The following is a 22,561-nucleotide window of genomic DNA, read 5'->3' on the forward strand; positions in this document are numbered from 1 at the left end:
CGGATAGTGTTAGTTTTCCTCCTAGTAGCTGGTAGGGTGCTATATTTTGGCTTAGGATGAGAAGAGTGCTGATGACATGCTGATGTTTTACTTGTTGCAGAGGCGTGCTTTCACCAAGCCAAGGACGTCTCAGCTTCTTGCTCTGTCCTGCCAACGGGCAGGCTGGGGGTGCAGTAAGAGCTGGGAGGGGACAGACCCAGGACAGGTGACCCAAACTAGCCAAAGGGGTATTCCATACCATCTGACGTCATGCTAAACAATATATAGGGGTGGCTAGCTGGGGTGGGAAATGGGCTGGACTGCTCAGGGTTAGGTTGGGAATTGGTCAGCGGGTGGTGAGCAATTGCATTGGGCATCACTTGTTTGTACACATTATTAGTAGTGGCACTATTATAATCGTTGTTATTATTATTGTTATTCTTATTTTTCTGTCTTAATAAACTGTCTTTATCTCACCTCACAGGCTTCACTTTCCCATTTCTCTCCCCCATTCCAGAGAGGGAGGGGGGAGGGTGAGCTAATGGTTGTGTGGTATTTAGCTACCGGCCGGGTTAGACCACAACAATCCTTTTTAGCAACCAACATGGGGCACGAAAGGTTGAGATAATGACAGATCTGACCAGAATGTGTTAAACTGAAATTGGTATAACTATTAGACCTCCTTAATAGTTGCTAGTCACAATGCTGATTGCTTTAATATCAAGTCTGCTGCACCTGTTTTCCAAACTGAGTATTATAGCACATTACTTTTTGTATGTGCTCCCTGTCATGCTGTTTATCCTTTCCGGGCCCTGGTTTAAGATTGTTATGGTACAGTGCGGTGTAACAGTGCCTTATGAGACGACGAAATTTCTGGTCATGACCCTAACCTGGTATTTGTACTCAGCACTGTTGTCAACTCTATACTTTGGAAACCATATCTCGGAAACTATTAGCAATTACACCTATTGCTTTTTATTTATTTATTTATTTTTTTGTCAGGGAGCCAATCTGTGGAGGGGAAAGAAGGAGACATTTTTTCCTACTCATTCAACCTTCCTTTCTCCTTCACCTCCCTCTTATCCTCCAAGCTTGGTACGATAGTTCTCCAAGATGTTGAATATCCTTGGGACACCCAGACTATCATGTTCGTGTTGTTATGTCTCCTGAATGTGCTTCAGGTTTCGTTTAAGGTTAAACAACCACTTAGGAATTTTATCCAGAGATCTGTACTGAGGCGGGACATTTGTGAGTGCCAGGGAGTGTGGGAGGATACGGGCAGGTTTCTAGAGCAGCGGGCACCTCCAGTGTTTTGGAAATTCTCCCCTGAACAACTGCAAAATCCTAAAAAATGGGTAGAATGCTTGAAAAAAGGGTGTCATGACTCTGGCAGTTCCAAAGTGACACAAATCACTGGAGTGTGCTGGGGTCTGGCCCATGCCTATTGAGCTGCAGCTGATACTACTACCAACTTAGTGACAGACCCTGCGGCCACTCCAAGTCCTGTGACAGACCCAACAGCCACTGTAACCCCTACGATGGACCCTGCAGCCGCTCCAGTTCCTGTTCCTGCAGCTGCTCCGGCTCCTGTGGCTGGGTCAGAGAAAGGAGCTGCAACAGTGCAAGTAGCCCCTGCAGATAATATTCCGTGACAGTTCTGTACATGGTGGTGCCTATAGCACTGAACCCCCTCATCTACAGCATGAGGAACCAGGAGCTCAAGGAAGCCTTGTGGAAACTCACTGGACACATGCTTCTTTGGCATCAATAATGTGCCTATAAAATGAACAGGACAGACAGGTTTTCTGAAAAACCTCTTCATACAACAGCTTGTAATTCTTCTATTATTTTTAAAATTAGTTCTTAAACTAGTCATTTTGACTGAATTCTACTTGTGTCATCCTGCCGATTAATTATTATCTGTCACCCAAGTATTTAATATACCTACAGAACTGGGTTCTCTGTAGATAAATAGAATAAAGAAGCTGTGAACTTTGTGGGTGTCAGCTGCCACCTCTTCCCGTCTCCTCTGGATTTAGGGGAGCAGCCTCAGCACACAGGAGGGGCTTGGGACCAAGAGCCCAGCTGCCACATGCAGGAGCAGCCCCAGTGGTCCTCGGGGCTGCCCCTCCCTGCCCACTGGGCTCTGCCTCTCTGCTGCCTTCAGGTCAGGGCTGCTGCTTCCCTGGAGCCATGGCCAGCAGCAGGACGTGGCCTTTTCACTGCTGTTCTCTTTCGGCTTCCACATTGTGCTTCCTTTTTTTACTGGGTAAGCCCTGATATCTCGTGTACCTTGGTGACAGTCCTGTTGTCTCTGCAGTGGCATCCCTGTGGCTGCAGGCAGCAGCAGGCACTGTGCAGCCCTGGGTCACAGCTGCCTCCCTGCTAGCACCACAGTAACAGGAGGGTCTTGCTCAGGGCAAACTCAGGACCCTGGACACCTCTTCCAAAAGTGCTATCAGGAACACAGCCAAGGGTTTTCTCCCTGCTCTTCTGTATTCTAGGGGTTCGTCATAGAGTGAAGGACACAGGGTGAAAGTCCCAGGGTGGTCCCTGAGGAACCAAAGGCAGCACTCAGAGCTCCTGTTATGGCAGAACTTGCCTAAGGAGATGACAACTGATCTTAAACTTATCTGCATGGGACTGCACCCCCTGCAGAGGGGCAGATGGCAGATTCCAGCCTGGAGAGGAATCTGGAGCTTCCAGGAGATGTCAGGGGATCTCCAGGGACAGGGTGCTCAGTGGGTAGTGATTAGAACCTCATAAAATAACCGTGCAAGGTTGTTTCAGGTAACAAACAAGGTGAATCTGAGGAGTGCATGGGCTGCTCAGACTGCTCAGGCTGGGTCAGCTATCACTGCAGGTTCTCCTCCCAGCCTCTTGCCCACCTGCAGCCAACTGACTCCTGGGGCAGAGTGAGAAGCAGAGAAGGCCTTGATGCTGTGCAACCACAGGTGACCAACACTGCTCTGGTCACATATCAAAAACACAGCACCACACGGCCTGATCTACAGAGAGAAACTCCATCCCAGCCATGAGCCAGTATCCCCACAATGGATAAGAAGCTCTGCAAGGAGTCAGGAAGGTGCTAATAAGCACCAGGACAATTCAGAAAGCCCAAAGTCCCTTCTGAAGGGTCACTGAATGCCACCTGAGAGGCAGTGATGGGCAGTGGGGAGGGCCAGGAGAAAGACTTGTGTTTAGGCTGTGAGAAACACAGACACTCAGGGCTTTAGCAGCTGTCTGTGGATGGAGTAGGAGGATGAGGTCACTCCTGGGACTGGGGCAGGGCTGAAGGTCCCTGCTTGAAGCTGCTGGAGAAGTGTCCACCTTGCACGTGGGGCCTGTGTGCAAGAGTGGTGTGGCCTGGGGAAGTGAGTGCCTGGGAAAAGTTACCCTGGAGCCATAGGAGCCATTCTGGAAAGAAAACTTGTAGGCAGGAACCACACTTTTGTGGCACAGTAGAGCTGCTGGACACATTGTGCAGGGTGCTCTGATGGACATTTGTGTCCTTTTCCATCGTGTCTTAAGTGCCACTTTTCTCAGAAATAGAGTAGCCAACAGAGCATTGACAGATAGTCTAAGGTCATGAAAGCCACCAGAAAGATGCCCCTAAGAATATAACTGATATAAGGAGGTCAGGAGAAGCCCTGGTCAGGAGAAATGTGAGTCTTGGAGGAGGGAATAGGGGATTATCCAGGTGAAATTAAGTATTTTTTAAAATGTAAGAGGGTTCATGCTATGTGGAAACTGCTCTAACCGTGTCTTAAAACAGTTATATGAGGCTATTCCCCAGCTTCAAAAAGTAAACTTAATTCCTAAATTTAAATGCTAATCCACACCCAGACAGGAATCGACTACTCCTATGCCTGACTTCTAAGTATGCACTGAATCCAAAACTCAGCCCACAGCCTCTTTTCCTTACCCTTACTCTCTTGCTTACATTGATCCCTGTCCATAACACTAGATTTAAATGCTCAACTTAGGCCTAGAATTATTGGAAGAACTAAACAAACCCTAAATCACAAAGCTTTTCCATACTTTAACCACAGACCTGATACCCAAAGCAGAACACCAAGCAATCCCAATAAATCTTTCTTTAAACTCAAACCCAGAAATGTGAGCTCTAGCCCCTGATCCCATGCATGAACACCTAACAGCTGATTCCCCCGGTCCTGTGCATTGACTTCCTCACCTTCAGCCCCTCTCCTAACCCTTACCTTTAGGTACCATACTGGGTCTGGCCCTTAGTGCAGGCCAAGAACTGTGAGGCTGCAATGCAGTCATATGGCATGCAAAGATGGATGTGAGGGGTCACGGGTCTGTTATAAATTAGACCACACAATTTACTGGTCTATTGAAATTATTTTATTAATCAAGTAAGCAGACACAAGCAAAACAACGCTGGGCGGCTGGGGAGTCTCCACTCCGCAACAGCACGCAACTTCCCTTTCCAGGGTTGCTGTTTTATAGCAGTCGAGTTCCAGCTTATCGGGACTCGTTGAACTGGCTGAGGCTGCGCAGTCTATTGTAGAGAGGGGGATCGTTGTTCCTCTGCTGGTGATCACGCGTTGTGCTAGTGTTCAGGTGGGGGTAGTGAAGCGGCAAGCAGGATGTCTGGTTTCACTCAAGGATGTTTACCCAACACCCCCTCCTGCTATCTGCTTGCTTAATCCTCCCCTTTACCAAGGCCGTTAAATTGTACAACCTTATCTCCACAGCAGATTCTCCAAATTCCTCAAAGACAATGAACAACCCCCCACTAATTTATCACAATCCCTCCTTTTTCTTTTTCTAACATATTTTGTTCATTGAATTTTTGCAATATTTGCTTGCTGAGCATCAAAGTTTCTACGTCGTCCTCCTCCTGCTCAAGAGATTCATACTTAGCATGCACAAGCATAAGATGAGCAGCTTCTAATCGACTTTTTACAATTGCAATTACCCTATTGAAAATACATGGCCCAAAAGTCAATGCTATTATTAGTAGTAGTAAAGGTCCCGCTATAGTTGACAATAGTGTGGTAAGCCAAGGTGAATAATTAAACCAGGACTCATACCAATTCTGACGAGCCTCATTTTCCCTTTTGCATTTTTCTAATCCTTCCCGCAATTTAGTCATTGTATCTCTTACCACCCCAGTATGATCTGCATATACACAACATTCTTCACATAGAGCTGCACACAGTCCTCTTTGTTGTAAGAAAATCAAATCCAACCCTCTATGGTTTTGGAGTACCACTTCGGATAATGACCTAACCAATTTTTCCAGAGCTATTACTGATTGCTCTATACGGCCCAGATCCTCGTATACGGCAATTGCCGTAGAAAAGTAAATTCCTGGCTTTGTTTTATCAGGGAAGCAATTCCAGTTGAACCTGCAGCCCTGAGGGCCATTAAAGTGGCTAAGGTGATGGCCGTAATAGGCTCCCTCTTTACCAGATGGTATTCAGCCACTGTGTGATGGGTATACATATACTCTTCAGTGTGGTATAGAATCCTTGGTATAATGACCACCTGTACACAAAAATCATGAGATGTGCTAAACAATTTTAAAGATAGGCAAGGAGTGACTCCCAACGATGAACATACCCACCTAGTGTTATTTGCAAGAATTAACCATTTGTGTGTTTGGCCCATTTTTTTCAGTGGCATGGCACAGATCATTTTTATCTCTTGGAACTGTGTCGATACATCTACCTTTTCCCGTAACTTGAGTCAAAGTTATCCCGATTTCCTGACCCCAACTGTACTTGGAAGGATTTGACTCATTTGAATATTCAGACCTCCCCATGTCTCCTATAGCTTCATAATATGTGGGCTTAACACTTACACGAAGCCAGCACCCTTCAGTTATCTCAGGATTAGTTTGATTTAGTACCTGGAAACTAGCATTTATAACTTTCCACATACTACTCTCGGGCACAACCCCTTTCTTTTTTTTTTTTTTTTTTTTCCAATGCTTGGAAGCAGTGTGGGAAAGGATAACTCTGTCGACTTATTAGAAAACACTGTAGTAGGTTGGGCAGTCCCAGGTATCTTTACAGTCTGGACAACCAAACCTTCCCCTAATAACTCTTTATTAGGCCTGACTACCTTGGAAGTCCCGGGTTTTTCCTTCTTTATTAGTATGAGTCCTCCCCTGTCAGTTCCAGGTTCTGTATACCTTATTCCCCACACTCTTCCCATGTTCCACCCTCTATCCGTGGGTTGGGTAACATTTAAAAAGAGATATTTACAGTTTCCACGTCCTCCCCACCCTTGCGGTGGAATGCACCCATATGGACCCCATTGGACCCTTGGGTATTTATCTCTACCGTATCCCGGTATCCAACTAGGGGCTATAGTCTCACAACCCCAATAGCTGCAGTAATATTGATTAGGGGAGTTGCAGTACCCCTTTCCAGGATTCGAACTCGGGCACATATAAAATCCCATATATTCCCAGCATCGGGGCCTTGGGATCAGCTGACATAGTGTAGAAGTAAAGCTTGCCCCCCCCCAATGTTATCTGGGTTACAATAACCTGTTGATCTTCGAATCAACTTAAAGTCCGTTTAAAAGGTTGGTGGGGGTGGTGTTGAGTCGCTATGCAGGATGAAATCACTGCGAGAACCCCCAAATACCGATAGGAATGGCTGAGGCCCATTTCTTTCCCCACTTATTCACTCCTCTGCCTCACTCGTCAGTTGGGTTGCAGCCAACTACGAGGTTTTAGTTTTTCTTGGCAGCAGTAGTGTTCTTCAGGGGAGAGCCTCTACCTTAACCCACGGTACCTATCGAGTTCGTCGCAATGTGAGCTTCAGGTCTTTGTTTCCTGGAGCGATCTCCCACTTCTCGTCACAGATGGGTCCTTTAACACGGATGGCATGTGTCCATCCTTTCTCTGCAGTCCGGACAACTGTTTCTGTAGTAAGCAAAATAACATAGGAGTCTTTCCCATCGTGGTGTTAAAAAAAAAAAAAAAAAAAGTCTCTTTCCAAGCCATAATTAGAATTGAGGGTGATCAAGTGGCACGTCCAAGTCATAGGGCATACCATATAGTATTTCAAAAGGAGAAATTCCTACCTCAGTTCTGGGCTGCGTCCATATGTTTAACAGTGCAAGGGGTAAGTATTTTACCCAAGAAGCCTTAGTTTCTAGCATAAGTTTTGTTAGTTGTTTCTTAATTTCACCATTCATTCGCTCTACCTTTCCAGAAGAGGAGGGGTGCCAGGGGCTGTGAAAATCCCACTCAATCTCTAAGGCCTGCATTAATCCTTGCAGTAAAGCTTTACACCCATTCAGTCACGTGGTCAATTAGGACAAACAAGTAACTCAGTAAAGTCTACCTGTATACTTTGGAAAGGTCAAAGCCCTGGCTCCCGTCCCCCTCTAGGTAGGTTACAGAAGACCTTTTTATTTACCTTTTGACATATAGTACGTCCTCTGTATGTGTGCTTCCCTAAAGAATATATATTCCTACACAGACATGCTTTCTTAGAACAACATCACACATTGCTTGCACCTCCCAATGACTCTTCTGATGTAAAACAGTTAATATTTGCCTCATTATCACTTTATTCAGCATTTCTCTCCCATCAGGGAGTATCCATTTTCCTTCAGACTTCATAGCTCCTGATTCCTTAAAAAAATCTTTCTTTTAAAACTTTTTAGTTCTTTCTTAATTTTCAACAATTCCCTGAATCCTCTCTGCATTTATTCTTTGTTTTCCTTCAGACATTAGATGCCTTAAATACCTGACTTCTCTTTCTCCATATTGTAATTTATTTTTCAATACTCCCAAGCCCTGCTTTCCCAGAAAGTTAAATAGCTTGTTAGTAGCTTTCTTCACAACTCTTTTCTCCTGTCCTGACAATAGAAAACAATCCACATATTTGTTAACATTAATACCTCCTTGGGAGGTTGTAATTGCTCCAAAATCTTTTTAGAACTTACCCAAATAGATAGGTGGCCCTGTAAACCCCTGAGGTAAAATTGTCCACCTATATTGTTGCTTCCGCCCCCATTTCAGGGTCTTTCCAGTCAGAGGTGAATATATGTTTGCTCTCAGGGCCTGAGAGCACTCCATTAATAACACTGTTATTCCAGTCTAACAATTTACTATTTGGATGCCCAATTTAATCATCAAATCCCTTCTCAACAAGTTAGTCCCTGCCTTGAGTACATACAATAATTACCCAGTGATCATTTTATCCCCTGGTCTCAGCTTGGTATTCCCCAAAAGTGGCACTGTTATCCCAGCCCCTTCTACCCCCATCACATTTAGGGTTTCATTAGTTAATTTAATCCCTGATACTTTACAAGTCAGTAATGACTTAGCTGCCCCAGTGTATTGGGTTTGATGGCAAGGTTCGGGGGGTGTGAGGGGTGTGGGGGTGGGAAACTGCAGTGGCAGCCCTCGTGAAAAAAAGCCAGAAGCCTCCCCGTGGCAGGTAAGGGACAATTTCATCTGGCCCCAAAGGGGCCCACTGCTGCCCAGAGCCAAGCCATGAGCAATACAGTCCCTGCCTCTGTGAGAGCACATCCACGAAAACAAACAAACAAAGAAACAAACAAAAACCTGCTGCTCAACAGCAGTTGGGAGAGCGAGAAACCCCCCCACAGACACCAAAGTCAGTGCAGAAGGAGGGGGAGGAGGCGCTCCAGGCACTGGAGCTGAAGCCCCCCTGCCGCCGCTGGAGAGGCCCCTGGTGGAGCAGGTTGTTCCCCCCTCCTGTCCCCCTCCCTGATGCTTGGGAAACTGACCAAACACCACGGCAAATATACCAAAACGTCTAGACTGTTACTTAGATAATGCCTACATCACCTTTCCCTGCTCATTCAACTTCAAACAGCTCTGTTAAATACTACATGCCACACCTTTAACACCTTCAGCAACCCTTTTAACACTTCCTTTATCTTTCTCCAGCCTGTACTTTTCTAATACCAGCACCAAAGGCTCAGTCAGGGTCCAACTTAATTCCATACCTTTTCCCTCCAAGATAAACAACATATCAATATAGCATATTTCATCCAATTTTTCTTCTTTCTTCCTTCTTCCACTGCAGATATTCCTATTCGAAGTGGCCAGCCTGGCCACACTTAAAACATCTTATCAAAGCCTGTCTCTGCTAGGACTCAGGCCACAACAGAGGCAGCCTTCTTTGCCTGCCATTCCTTCAACTCTCTTCCTCTCCTTTCCATCCTGGCCCTGACTCCCCCTGAGGATTTTCTTCCTCTTTCTCCAACCCTCTGCCTCACTACCCGCTGCACTGTCAATACCATTAGTTTCGCTCTCCTTTTTTTTTTTTTTTTTCCTTCTTATCTCCCCTCCGGACACACACCTCCAGGGCCTCCCGCAGGAAGGTCCCGCAGTCAGTTCACTACATCCCCCCACCTTCTGAAGCATTTTCTGCGTATTTTGCCAGGCTTTAATCACACAATGAACTTTCAAGAGCCCTTGGGATACTGGGTCCTCAGGTCTCATCCCCAAGTACTTTCTCATTCTGACCCCAAGTCTCTCATATGATTTCTGTGTTGCACACTATTATTATTCCAGCCAGGATTGGCAAATGGGTATTTCTGCCCTGCCAGTATTACCCCTAGTCCTGGAGGATGAGCTCTTTCCCATTCTTGTATAGCAGCTCTCCTCCTGATCATTCCCATTTCTTTCCCTGTAAACAACATACTTATAGACATAATTCCCTCCCCCAAGAGTATAAATCAGGTCGTAGGAACTGGTCTAAATTGTTCAACTAGGCTGTTGGGGTCCTCGAATAAAGACTTCCTCTCCTTCTTAAAAGTCCTAACCTCTCTGCTGGTAAGGAGGGGGTGGTAGTTCACCTAAGAGGATACACAGTTAGTGTTAGTACTGTTAGTATCAGGGAAGGCAAAATTCTCAATATATCTTCTACCTTGTTCTAATTCTTGCCGGAGCCTAGGGTACGATACTTTTTTTAGGGACAGTGTTAATTACAGTCCCTGTCTCCCTTCCTGGAGTGACTGCTGCTGCCACCAGTTCAATATTAAGATTATAGGAAGCATAACTTGGCTCCTTCTCTGAAAAAGGAATCTTCTTGTTTACACATAAATTTAAAGCCTGAATTTTCATCAGACCCATATTTTGGCCAAAATACTGCTGTTTCCTTAATTGGTTCTTTTGTCCCGACTGATACACAATATTTAAACTTTTTTTTTTTTTTTTTAATTATTTTTCTTTTACAATCCCTCTGATTTTGGGATTATGTTTCCAATTTCTTATAATTCTTCAGGAAGAACTATTAGTAGGCACTCCCCCAGGGATATCTCCCTGTCCCCTGGAACTCATATTTTCCCATTTTTCCTAACCCTCGCCAGTATGTGCTACAGAAATTTCCCTTCTGCAGTGTACCACACACCAACGTACTGAAAATGGGGGTGTACCGCCAAGCACTTCCCCGTGCCAGCGTTACCGCACACCTGAGTTTACCAGATTCCCTGGTGTACTTCCAAGCACTTCCCCGTGCAAGGATTACTGTACACCAGAGTCCCCTGGTGTAGTGCCAGCACTTCCCCGTGCAAGGGCTTACCATACACCAGATACCCGACCCCCAAGGCAATACTTAATATTTCTTACCTTGGTCTGTGCACAGAGTAACCGGATCGATTCTTAAAAACCCGGAGTGCCTACCTTCTTCCTTTCCCCACTACTTCACGGATCCTGCCTCTTTAACCAGTCTCGGGCCCTCTGTCAGCTTTCCGCAGAACCGCCACCGTCGATGCACAGGACCACTGAAATCAGCGGGGCATGCCTTCCTGCTGCTGCGGCGGTGGGGCTCCCCAGTAGGTGACTGGATCCTGGACGAGCCCCCAAATTGTGAGAAACACTCCGTAGCCAATAACTTAGGCTCAGGCGAGGATCTCAGTGAAGTAGTAATTTATTCGCGATTGCAATGGCGGGCGCCCCACAAGCAGGAGAGAGCGCATCTACTAGTTCCAAAACACAGTTTATATACCTTTTGATGGCAGGACCCTCCCCTGTTTCCCCACTGAGTGGGTAATCCATGTTCACAATCTATCTGATGCTTCACAAACAATGCATGACCTTCAGTTGCCAGCCTGCTAAATTTCAAATTTCTTCTGACATTTTTACTGCTTGAAGTGGTAATGTTTCTTCACTTATCTGACTTGACTTGACACCGTGATTTTCACCTAATTGTCCTAAGGAGTCTGGTTGTCTGCATTTTACTAGGTCACCTGCTAAACTTTCTTATCACTGTAAGCATATCTCAGTACCACATTCCCTCCTTCTAAACAATGTAACTGTGAAAAAACAACATTTCTATTCCCACACTGTGATTACGCTGTGATGACACTTTGATGATGCTATGATGACACTATGACGATGCTGTTATGATGCTATGATTACACTGTGATGATACTGTCATGACGCTGTTATGGTTCTGTGATGACACTGCGATGCCGCTGTGATGATGCTGTGATTATACTGTGATGACGCTGTTATGACGCTGTGAGAATGCTGTGTGCTGTGGTGATGCTATGATAATGCTGTGATGACGCTGGGACGATGCTGTGATGATGCTGTGATGATGCTCTTGTGACGCTGCGATGATGCTTTGATGACGCTGTGATGAATCTGTGATGATGCTGTGATGAAGCTATGATGACTCTCTGATGACACTGTGATGCCACTGTGATGCCGCTGTGATGCTGTTGTGATGATGCTCTCATGATGCTGTGATGACACTATGAAGATGCTGTGATGACGCTGTTATGATGCTATGATTTCGCTGCAATGATGCTCTAATGATGCTCTTGTGACAGTGTTATGATGCTCTGATGGCACTGATTATACTGTAATGATGCTGTGATGATGCTGTCATGATGCTGTGATTACACTACGATGATGTTCTGATGACGCTGTGATGATTCTGTTATGATTCTGTGATGACACTTTGATGACGTTGTGATGATGGTGTTTTTACACTGTGATGATGCTGTGATTACGCTGTGATGATGCTCTGATGATGCTGCGATAACGCTGTGATGACGCTATGATGATGCTATGATGACACTATGACAATGTTGTTCTGATGCTATGATTACAATGTGATGATGCGGTGATGACGCTGTTATGGTTCTGTGATGACGCTGCGATGCCGCTGTGATGATGCTGTGATTTTACTTTGATGACGCTGTGAGGATGCTGTGATGATGCTGTGATGACGCTGTGATGATGCTGTGATGACGCTATGATAATGCGGTGATGACGCTGTGATGACGCTGTGATGATGCTGTTATTACGCTGTGATGACGCTGTGCTGATTCTGTGCTTACGCTGTTATGACGCTCTGATGATGCTCTGATGATGCTGTTATGGCGCTGTGATGACAGTATGATGACGTTATGATGATGCTGGAATTATGCTGCAATAATGCTGCAATTACTGCGATGACGCTGTGATGACGCTGTGATGACGCTGTGATGATGCTGTGATTACGCTGTGATGACGCTCTAATGATGCTTTGATGATGCTATGACGATGCTGTGCTGACACTGTAATGATTCTGTGCTTCCACTGTGATGACGCTATGATGATGCTGTGTTGACGCTGTGATTATTCTCTGATGACGCTATGATGACGCTGTGATGACTCTGTAATGGCACTGTGATGATGCTGTGATAATGCAGATATGATGCTGAGATGGTGCTGTTATGATGCTGTAATGATGCTATGATGATGCTATGATGATGCTGTGATGATGCTGTTATGACACTACGATTATGCTGTGATGACACTGTGATTATGCTGTGATGACGCTGCGATGATGTTGTGATGATGCTGTTAAGATGCTGTTATGATGCTGTGATGATGCTGTAATGACGCTATGATTATGCTGTGATGACGCTATGATGACTTTCTGATGACACTGTGATGCCGCTGTAATGACGCTGTTATGATGATGCGGTGACGCTCTGATTATGCTGTTATGATTCTGTGATGACGTTATGATGATGCTCTGATGACCTTGTGATGACGCTGTGATGATGCTGTTATGACGCTGCGATGATGCTGTGATGACCCTGTGATGACTCTATGATGAAGCCGTGATGATGCTGTGATGACACTACGATTATGCTGTGATGACGTTGTGATGACGCTGTGATGACGCTGTGTTGATGCTGTGTTGATGCTATAATGATACTGTGATAATGCTGTGATAACGCTCTGATTGTGCTGTTAGGATGCTGTAATGATGCTGTGATGACGGTATGATGATGCTGTTATGACACTGCGATGACACTGCAAAGACGCTGTGATGATGCTATGATGATGCCGTGATGACGCTGTGATGACGCTGTGATGATGCTGTGATGATGCTCTTGTGACGCTGTGATGACACTGATTATACTGTGATGACGCTGTGATGAAGCTGCGATGACACTGCAATTACACTGTGATGATGCTTTGATTACCCTGTGATGCCGTTGTGATGCCGCTGCTAAGACGCTCTGATGATGCTGTGATGATGCTCTTGTGACGCTGTGATGACACTGTGATTATGCTTTGATGATGCTGGTGAGGCCTCACCTCGAGTACTGTGTGCAGTTCTGGGCACCACAGTATAAAAAGGACATGAAACTGTTGGAGAGTGTCCAGAGGAGGGCTACGAAGATGGTGAAAGGCCTGGAGGGGAAGACGTACGAGGAACAGCTGAGGGCACTGGGCCTCTTCAGCCTGGAGAAGAGGAGGCTGAGGGGAGACCTCATCGCAGTCTACAACTTCCTCGTAAGGGGGTGTCGAGAGGCAGGAGACCTTTTCTCCATTAACACCAGTGACAGGACCCGCGGGAACGCGGTTAAGTTGAGGCAGGGGAAATTTAGGCTTGACATCAGGAGGGGGTTCTTCACAGACAGGGTGGTTGCACACTGGAACAGGCTCCCCAGGGAAGTGGTCACTGCACCGAGCCTGTCTGAATTTCAGAAGACATTGGACTGTGCACTTAGTCACATGGTCTGAACATTTGGGTAGACCTGTGCGGTGTCAAGAGTTGGACTTGATGATCTTTAAGGGTCCCTTCCAACTCAGGATATTCTATGATTCTATGATTCTATGTTTCCATTGGGCCGTCTACCAGACATTGTAATGAATACTATGAGCAGGACTAGAGGGGTCTTGTTTCCAGCCAGGGGGAGGCAGGGAGGAAAGGAACAATCGAGTTAACTGGACTGGGTATATTCAATGTCCTAGCATATCAGACCCACAAATGTATCAGGCTCTACTGGACACAGCCAATAAAGATATATTTTCTTTATTTTTCACCCTGAGTTTTCCACAGAAGACCCAAGAGAGACTATGGATGCCCAGGTGTCTACTGAGATTCAGGCTAAATTTCTCAGGATCCAATGGTCATTTCTAATTTTATTTTATTTTATTTTATTTTATTTTATTTTATTTTATTTTATTTTATTTTATTTTATTTTATTTTATTTTATTTTATTTTATTTATACTTTATTTCTTTCCCAAGGAACCCCTGACTTCTCTTAGAAAGGGTTTCATGTGCTGGGCTGGGCAACAGTTACAGGGACAAAGACCACTGCTGGCAGTGGAGGTGTCACACCTCCAGACTCTGATTTTCCTCCCGATGGAGTTCTCCAAAGAAGTCACCCTGGATGAATAGCAAGAGGAGAATGATTCTCCAAACTGAAATGCAACAAAATTCAGCCTTTGAAACAATAAAATATTTTTATTATGTGCTTTGTGAAATCTTCTTCCTTAACTACATCTTGCAAGCTCTGCAAGTAGCTGCACAAGGCGTGAAGGCTTGAAGATTAAAATGGAAGAGATGTTAGGATTTTCTTCATTTTAATGAGTTCCATGGTGTATTTTGATGCTCAGTCTATGAAGTTCAGGTACTGAGAAGAGAGTGATGCAACCGCTTGAGCAAGTAAAGTCAGGAGGAAAAGTTGAAGTGACTTGGAGTATTAATGGGCCCCACTGAGGGCTGTTACTAACAAAGCCTCCCCAGGGCCTTGTTAGGGCAGATAATTGGAAACCATGGTTACAGACAGGCAAAGCACTGTGCTGAGAAAAGTCTTGGTTGGTTTTAGTGAAGCAGAATTGGCAAGGCCTGACCCCTGGAACTGGGAGGGGAGATCCTGCACCCCCATGTCTGCCTCAAGGCTTTTCCTGGGGATCTGTGGGATGGGGTGGGCAGTGTGATGCCGTGAGAAGAAGAGTGGTATGAAACCTCTGAGCTGTTGCATGTGTTGAAAGGAATCTATGAGGCCCCATCACAATGAATATAACATATCTCCTCATAAGCTCTAACCAAAGGGACAAAACCTTCACGGCAGTTGGGGCATTCCCTTTTTATCAGCACCCTCTGCCTTCTCCTCCACAGGCTTTCCTATGCTGTCCCACACATTGCCCCATTTTCTTGAAGTCTGCAGACACCCATCTCAGTTCACCATCTTGTTCTCATCCCTAGCTTTCACTGACCTCTTGTCAACCCTCACCAGCTATTTATTGAAACACAAAGCAAGGGTCTGATCAGAGGGTGACCTTTTGCACCACAGCATGACCCTCTGAGGGACACTTCTCCCTCCTTGTAACCAGTGCCAGCCTTCCATGGAACACTATGTAGCAGTTATTTCTTTCCTGCTCTTTTCTACTGCCAAAGGAAGCTCCATCAGGGTGGAAACCACTCCTGAAGTAGGCATCCCAACACAGCAGGCTCCTTGCGGCCTCTCAGCCAACCACACACAAGTCAACTCAGCAGCAGCTTCCAAGCCAGGGGCCTGTTGCTGGCCTTGCAGCTTCTTGTGGAGACACAGCCAAGCCTTGTGCCTGCTGCTGCCCAGTCATGGACTCAAGCAGAAGGGACAGGACAACCCATGTTGGGGCCTTCTTTCTGCCTGGGTCCTCCTGGCTCTGGAGGCAGAGGGGATCCTCCAGTCAGCATGCCAAGCAGGTGCCTTCTGATGGCCTAGCTGGGCCACTGCCACATGTCAGCCCAAAAGTGCAGATGCCAGGGAGAAGGCAAGGCTGACCTGCCACCTCCAGACACAAGTGACCTCACAGTCCCTTTCTGTGACACGTTCCTGCTGCTGCCCTATCAAGTGCAGAGACAGAAGGGACCTCACAGTCCCTGCCACAGTCACATTGCTCCTGCTGGGTCAAGAGATGATGAGGCAGAGCTGAGCTCCTCACAGCATTCCCACCCTTCTCCTCCTTGTGGCCCACAAGCTGATCAGATCCATGGCCCCTAGAATTCATTTGGTGTTAGGGTTTTGTTTAGGTCTCTTAAGCAGTTGTCTAGTGTTAAGTGGACCATTTTAATGTTAGTATTAAGGGCAGAGATCAGAGTTATTAAGAGAGTAAGAGTTAGGGGAAGCAGCTATGGGCTGACTTTTGTCTTCAAGTGATACGTTGAGGTCAGTCATTAGAGTAGTGGATTCCTGTCAGGGTGCTGAGTACCATTTAGGTTTAGGAAGCAAGTTTACAGGTCGAAGCCGGTGAATAGCGTTGTATGACTATTTTAAGTCACAGTTACAGCCGTATCAGCATAACCTGAACCCTCTTACCTCTACAAAATCCTTAATTTCTGCTGGGCAAACCCCTATTCCCTCCTCTCAGTCTCACATTTCTCCTGGCCAGGCTTCTCCTGATTTCCCCATATCAGTTATCATTTTAGGGACACGCTTATGATGTCTTTCATGATCTTAGACTATCTGTCAGTGCTCTGTTGGCTACTCTATTCCTGAGAAAATTGACACTTAATACACAATGGAAAAGGACACAAAAGTCCACCAGAGCACCCTGCACAATGTGTCCAGCAGCTTGGCACCATCACAAAAGTGTGGTTTCTGCCTACAAGTTTTCTTTCCAGAATGGCTCCTATGGCTCCAGGGTAACTTTTCCCAGGCACTCACTTCCCCAGGCCACACCACTCTTGCCCACAGACCCCACGTGTCTCTCCAACCTTCCCCTCTTCCCCTTCAGTAGTGGCACCTCAGCACAGCAGGTTGGTGCATCTCCAGGCTCAGGGGTGTTTCCTGAAGGCCTGCCCCGTGTGGGGAGTGGTGGGGAGGAAGAGAGCAAGGTCATCTCCTGGGGCATGGCTGAGCACAGCCCAGCCATCCCGCACCGCAGGCAGGCCCCTGCTCCCAGGCTGAGGCACACATGCCTTCTCCATCATTCCAGCTCCACGCAGGGACCTTCAGTGCTGTCCTAGTAACAGGAGTGACCTCGTCCTCCTACTCCATCCACAGACAGCTGCTAAAGCCCTGAGTGTCTCTGTTTCTCACAGCTTTCACCCAAGTCTTTCTCCTGGCCCTCCCCACTGCCCAGCACTGCCTCTCAGGTGGCACTCTGTGACCGTTCAGAAGGGCCTTTGGGTTTCCTCAATTGTCCTGGTGCTTATTAGCACCTCCTTGGCTCCTTCCAGAGCTCAAAGGGAGCCTTCTAGTCCAGCACAGGGCCCTGCACTGGCTGTGGCTGGGATGGAGTTACTCTGTGCAGATCATCTCCTGTGGTTCTGTGTTTTTGATGTGTCTAGAGCAGTGTTGGTAACCCATGGCTCTGGTCCCTGTTCCTGAGCATTGCTTGCACAACATCAAGGCCTTCTCTGCTTCTCACTCTGCCCGACCAGCAAGGTGGTTGAGGGTGGGGAAAAGTCTAGGAAGGGAACCCGCTGTGACAGCTGACCCAGCCTGACCAAATGGATGTTCCATGGCACATAACATAGTGCTCAGCAATACATATTGGGATCATCTTTCCAAGGCAAGGTGGCATTCTCTCAGAGACTTCGTGCACAATGGTCTGCTAGTGGGAACTGATGAGTTACAAAATGTTCATAATGTTTGGCTTTTGATTTTTATTTCTTTCTTTTTTCTTTTCCTTTCTTATCCTAATGTGTCTTTCTCTCAACTTGTGAGTTTCACTTACTTATACTGTTCCCTCCCCTCTGCCCTCTAGAGGAGGGGTAAGGAGGCAGCCCATGAAAGTTGCTGTCTGGGGTGAGCAAGGAGGAGGCTGGCTATGGTGCCAGGAGATGGAGGTCCATGAAGCTGCAGGAGCCCTGCTCTCTTGCCTGGCAGATCCCCAGCACACAGTGCCTGTGCCCCGCAGGGCCAGCCCCGCTCCCCAGGCCAGCACAAGAGGCCTGGCCCAGCCACAGAGCAGCCTGCCCCGAGCAGGGGCCTGCACAAAGAGCTTTCCCTTTCCCCTTTCCCCATCAGTGCAGGCCCAGCAATGCTGCCCTGCTCTTCCCCAGGGCCATCCCTGCTCCAAGAGAGCCTTGCCCAGGGCAGTATGTCCGTACTGGCCTGGTCAGCCATTGCTGCTTACCTCCCCGTGCTCCCCTCAAGCCCCCAAGCTGGCACTGCTGCTGTGAGAGCCAGGGGCTGTGGTGCCCTGGGATCCCTGGGGGTCTCCTCCCCTGCCTGTGCTGCTCAGGTTGGGCAGGAGACCTACATCTATGGGGATCTCTGCGGCTGAGCCCCTTTCCATGTGTGCTGATGGCTCAGCAGCACAGGGCAGTGCTGGGCAGGACCATGGGGTGTCTCTGAGGGCACAAAGGGCAGGCGAGTGCTGCACCAGACCTGGTCCATGAGGCCTCAAGAAGGTTATCCTCAATTACTCTACACTCTTAGAGGTCTCTGCTGCTGGCACATCACCACAACTCCTGGCATGGCAGAGCTGTCCTTACCCCATGGACTCCTCAGATTCCCCTTTTTCTTTACCAAACTCTTCTTTGGATGGCCATTAATTTTATGAGGTTCTAATCCCTACCAACTCAACGTTGCATGTTCTCCCTGCAGTTCCCCTGACATCTCCTGGAAGCTCCAGATTCCTCTCCAGGCTGGCATCAGCCATCAGCCCCACTGCAGAGGGTGCAGTCTCATGCTGATGAGTCCAAGACCAGTTGCTGTCAGGTGCTGCCATAAAGCTCTTGGTCAAGCCCTTGGTCCTTCACAGACTGTCTTTGGAATTTAAGTCTATGTTCTTCATTCCAGGAAGCCCCAACTAAAACCCCATTTGTTACTGTGGTGCTAACAGGGAGGCAGCTGTGACCCAGGGCTGCACAGTGCCTGCTGCTGCCTGCAGCCACAGGGATGTCACTGCAGAGACAACAGGACTGTCACCAAGCTAAATGAGATATCAGGGCTTACCCAGAAAAAAAGAAGCACAATGTGGAAGCCAAAAGAGAGCAGCAGGGAAAAGGCCACGTCCTGCTGCTGACCATGGCCATGGCTCCAGGGAAACAGCAGCCCTGACCCGAAGGCAGCAGAGAGGCAGAGCCCAGTGGGCAGGGAGGGGCTGCTCCTGCATGTGGTTGCTGGGCTCTTGGCCCTGAGCCCCTCCTGCGTGCTGGGGCTGCTCCAGAGTAGATGGGAAGAGAGGGATACTGAGACCATTGAATTTATGCTGTCTTCTTTATTGTCTATACCTACAGAGGAAGCCTAGTTCAATAGGTTGAATGGAAGATGTAGTCAAAGTAAAAAAAAATTACTTAATAAATTAAAACAATATCAGAAGTTATGAAAATAATAAAAACAAAAAATGGTATGAAAAACTCTCATGTCACTTTCTCAAATCGAATGGTAGCGTTTAGAGGATTATTATTATTACTACAATATGATAATAATACTAAGTATAAAATTGGTATGATAAAAATCACAATAATGTTAACAACACTGATGCTTAAGAAGCACATATAGAAACAATTTTCTCACTGCAACTTTGAGCTCCTGGTTCCTCATGCTGTAGATGATGGGGTTCACTGCTGGAGGTACCACTGAGTACAAAAGTGACACCACCAAGTCCAGAGATGGGGAAGATATAGAAGCGGGCTTCAAGTAGGCAAACATGGAAGTGCTAAGAAAGAGGAAGACCACGGCCAGGTGAGGGAGGCACGTGGAAAAGGCTTTGTGCCGGCCCTGCTCAGAGGGCATTCTCAGCACTGCCCTGAAGATCTGAACATAGGACAGCACAATGAAAACAAAACAACCAAATGATAAAGAAACACTAAACACAAGGATGCCAGTTTCCCTGAGATAAGAATCTGAACAGGAGAGCTTGAGGATGTGGGGGATTTCACAGAAGAACTGGTCCACAGCATTGCCTTGGCAAAGGGGCAGGGAAAATGTGCTGGCCGTGTGCAGGACAGCATTGAGAAAGCCACTGCCCCAGGCAGCTGCTGCCATCTGGGCACAAGCTCTGCTGCCCAGGAGGCTCCCGTAGTGCAAGGGCTTGCAGATGGCAACGTAGCGGTCGTACGCCATGATGGTGAGAAGGTAATACTCCGATGACATCAACAAGACAAAGAGAAAGACCTGTGTAGTACATCCTTGATGGGAGATGGTCCTGGTGTCCCAGAGGGCATTGGCCATGGCTTTGGGCAGAGTGGTAGAGATGCAGCCCAGGTCGAGGAGGGCGAGGTTGAGGAGGAAGAAGTACATGGGGGTGTGGAGGCGGTGGTCGCAGGCTACGGCGCTGAGGATGAGGCCGTTGCCCAGGAGGGCAGCCAGGTAGATGCCCAGGAAGAGCGCGAAGTGCAGGAGCTGCAGCTCGCACGTGTCTGTGAATGCCAGCAGGAGGAACTCACTCACAGAGCTGCTGTTGGGCATTTGGTGGTTCTGGCCATGGGTTACTGCTCAAGGAAGAAAAAATCTTTAATAAATAAGAAGACATACCTGAGATAAACTTCTTCCATTTCTCGCTTAACTGCCCTGAAAACTCTTTCAGTCAGGCTTTTAGCAGGGCCCTTTCATGTGGTCTACTTCATGCTGCCTTAGGGTGTCCCTGGGAGCAGGTGACCCTGACCTGAGTAAGAAAGGAGTCAGTCCTGCCCCACAACCAGAGGTAAAGAGGAAGATGGGGTAATCTCAGATTCAATCATCTGATTATAAAGAGCTTTTCAATATTGTTGCTCCCAGTTTACCCAACTGCAGAACAGAGCTGTGGGAATTTATTTTTGCATTTTGTACCGATCTGCTCACCCTGCTCTGTTTTCTAAGGCATTTCAAGTGAAAACCTGTCGATCCTCAGACAAAAGAGGATGGTTCCTTTGGTGCTGAGTTTCATTTAGAGACGACAGCCACGGTTAAGCTCATTTGGCCTGTGCTGGCATTTCCTGAGCTACAGAACTATTGGACTCATAGGTTCATAGAGACATGGAGTCATAGAATATCCCAGCTTGGAAGGGGCCCACAAGGATATTCAAATCCCACCCCTGAATCTGTACGTGAAAACCCCCAAATTGGTCTATATATCTGAGGGGGTTGCCCAAATATTTCTTAAATTCTGGCAGCCTCAGTGTTGTGACCACTTCCCTGTGGTGCCTGTTCCAGTACCTAAGAAACCACGACACTGCTGAGGGCAGAGGAATCCAGGCACAAAGTGCAGATCTCCAGAACTCTCACCCTGTCCCCGTACTCCCCTTCCCCCAAGCACACCAAGGGCTCACCCCACGGGCATGTGAAACCCCCATCCCCAGCCAGCCTGGGAACAAGACCAGCAGCAGCACGGCCAGCTGGAGAAGCCTGCAGGAATGCCAGCATGCTGCTGCCAGGGGAGGCAAGGCCAGGGAGGGACAGATGGACACTCAGCAGACCCTCCTGTGCTGCAGCTCTGCCTGCAGAGGAGGCAGCTCCTGCTCTTTGCAAATGCTGTTTGCTCTGCTTTAGCCTGCAGACACCTCCCAAAGACAGGGGGTATCAGAGCTTTTGTAGCTCCTAAAGATAAGCTAGGATAAAACCTGAGAGGACCACATTATGATGATGTTGGTGCAGTCCATGAGATGATGTTTGGGAAGGTACTTTACAAATTTGATCACCGAGTTATTGATTTCTCAATGCAATGCTCCAGGAGTCTCAGTCTCCTGTACAATCCTGAAAATGAAACCTGCCTCCTGTCCACTGCAGCAGTCTGCAAGCACAGACTGCAGAAAAAGTCTTCCCCTTCACATAAGTCAAGCCTTGATGTTCCTCCTGAATTGCCCCTCATAATGCCATTATCTAAAGCACTGCATAAACAGAGAGACCAACCCTGACAGATGCTATCAGCCATGTGATGTGCCAGCTGTAGAAGACCCCTCTGGCAACCCCACCTGCAGTGCCCTGCTGCCAGAGCCTCACGGTGTCAGGAGCCTGCAGATGTGTCCTGCCACACGCTGCCCTCTGTTGTTGCGCTCCTCAGTGCCTCCAAGCCCTTTCTCCTTCTGTCCTCTCTGTGTGCCAGCTGCGGTCAGAGCCCCCAGCCCTACTGTGCTGTGCAGAGGAGCTGCTCCTGGGCACAGCTGTCTCTCTTCAGTGCTTGCCAGGAGCTCCCCTTGGGCCCAGGAGCCCGGCCCAGCTCAGCAGCACAGCACCCGACCATGGCATCGCTTGCTCTGTGCCCTTGGGCTCCCTCGAGGTGTCCCCAAGGCCTCAGGGCTGACAGCTCCCCAAGGCAGCAGGGTCTCTGCTGGGGTGTGCTGATTGAGGCAGACTGAATTCATCACTGTTTTCTCCTTGATGAATTTGGGAGAGACTGATTTTATGCTATTATAGTTTGATTGTCAAACATGAGTACAAATGATTCCCTCCCTTAAC

The 22,561-nt window shown here is 47.5% G+C and overlaps 1 protein-coding gene across 1 annotated transcript; it reads right to left on the reverse strand.

Moving 5' to 3' along the window:
- Positions 1 to 19,654: 19,654 nt before the first annotated feature.
- On the reverse strand, positions 19,655 to 20,596 carry LOC119715332 (olfactory receptor 14C36-like). Its single transcript, XM_072029639.1, has one exon. The coding sequence runs from the start codon at positions 20,594 to 20,596 to the stop codon at positions 19,655 to 19,657; it is 942 nt and encodes a 313-aa protein (XP_071885740.1).
- Positions 20,597 to 22,561: the final 1,965 nt, after the last annotated feature.

Source organism: Anas platyrhynchos, chromosome 31 (genome assembly GCF_047663525.1).
Source record: "Anas platyrhynchos isolate ZD024472 breed Pekin duck chromosome 31, IASCAAS_PekinDuck_T2T, whole genome shotgun sequence".
Taxonomy (NCBI): domain Eukaryota; kingdom Metazoa; phylum Chordata; class Aves; order Anseriformes; family Anatidae; genus Anas; species Anas platyrhynchos.

Coding starts and splice junctions, on each gene's coding strand:
- LOC119715332 (XM_072029639.1), bottom strand. CDS start 20,596: ATGCCCAACAGCAGCTCTGTGAGTGAGTTCCTCCTGCTGGCATTCACA.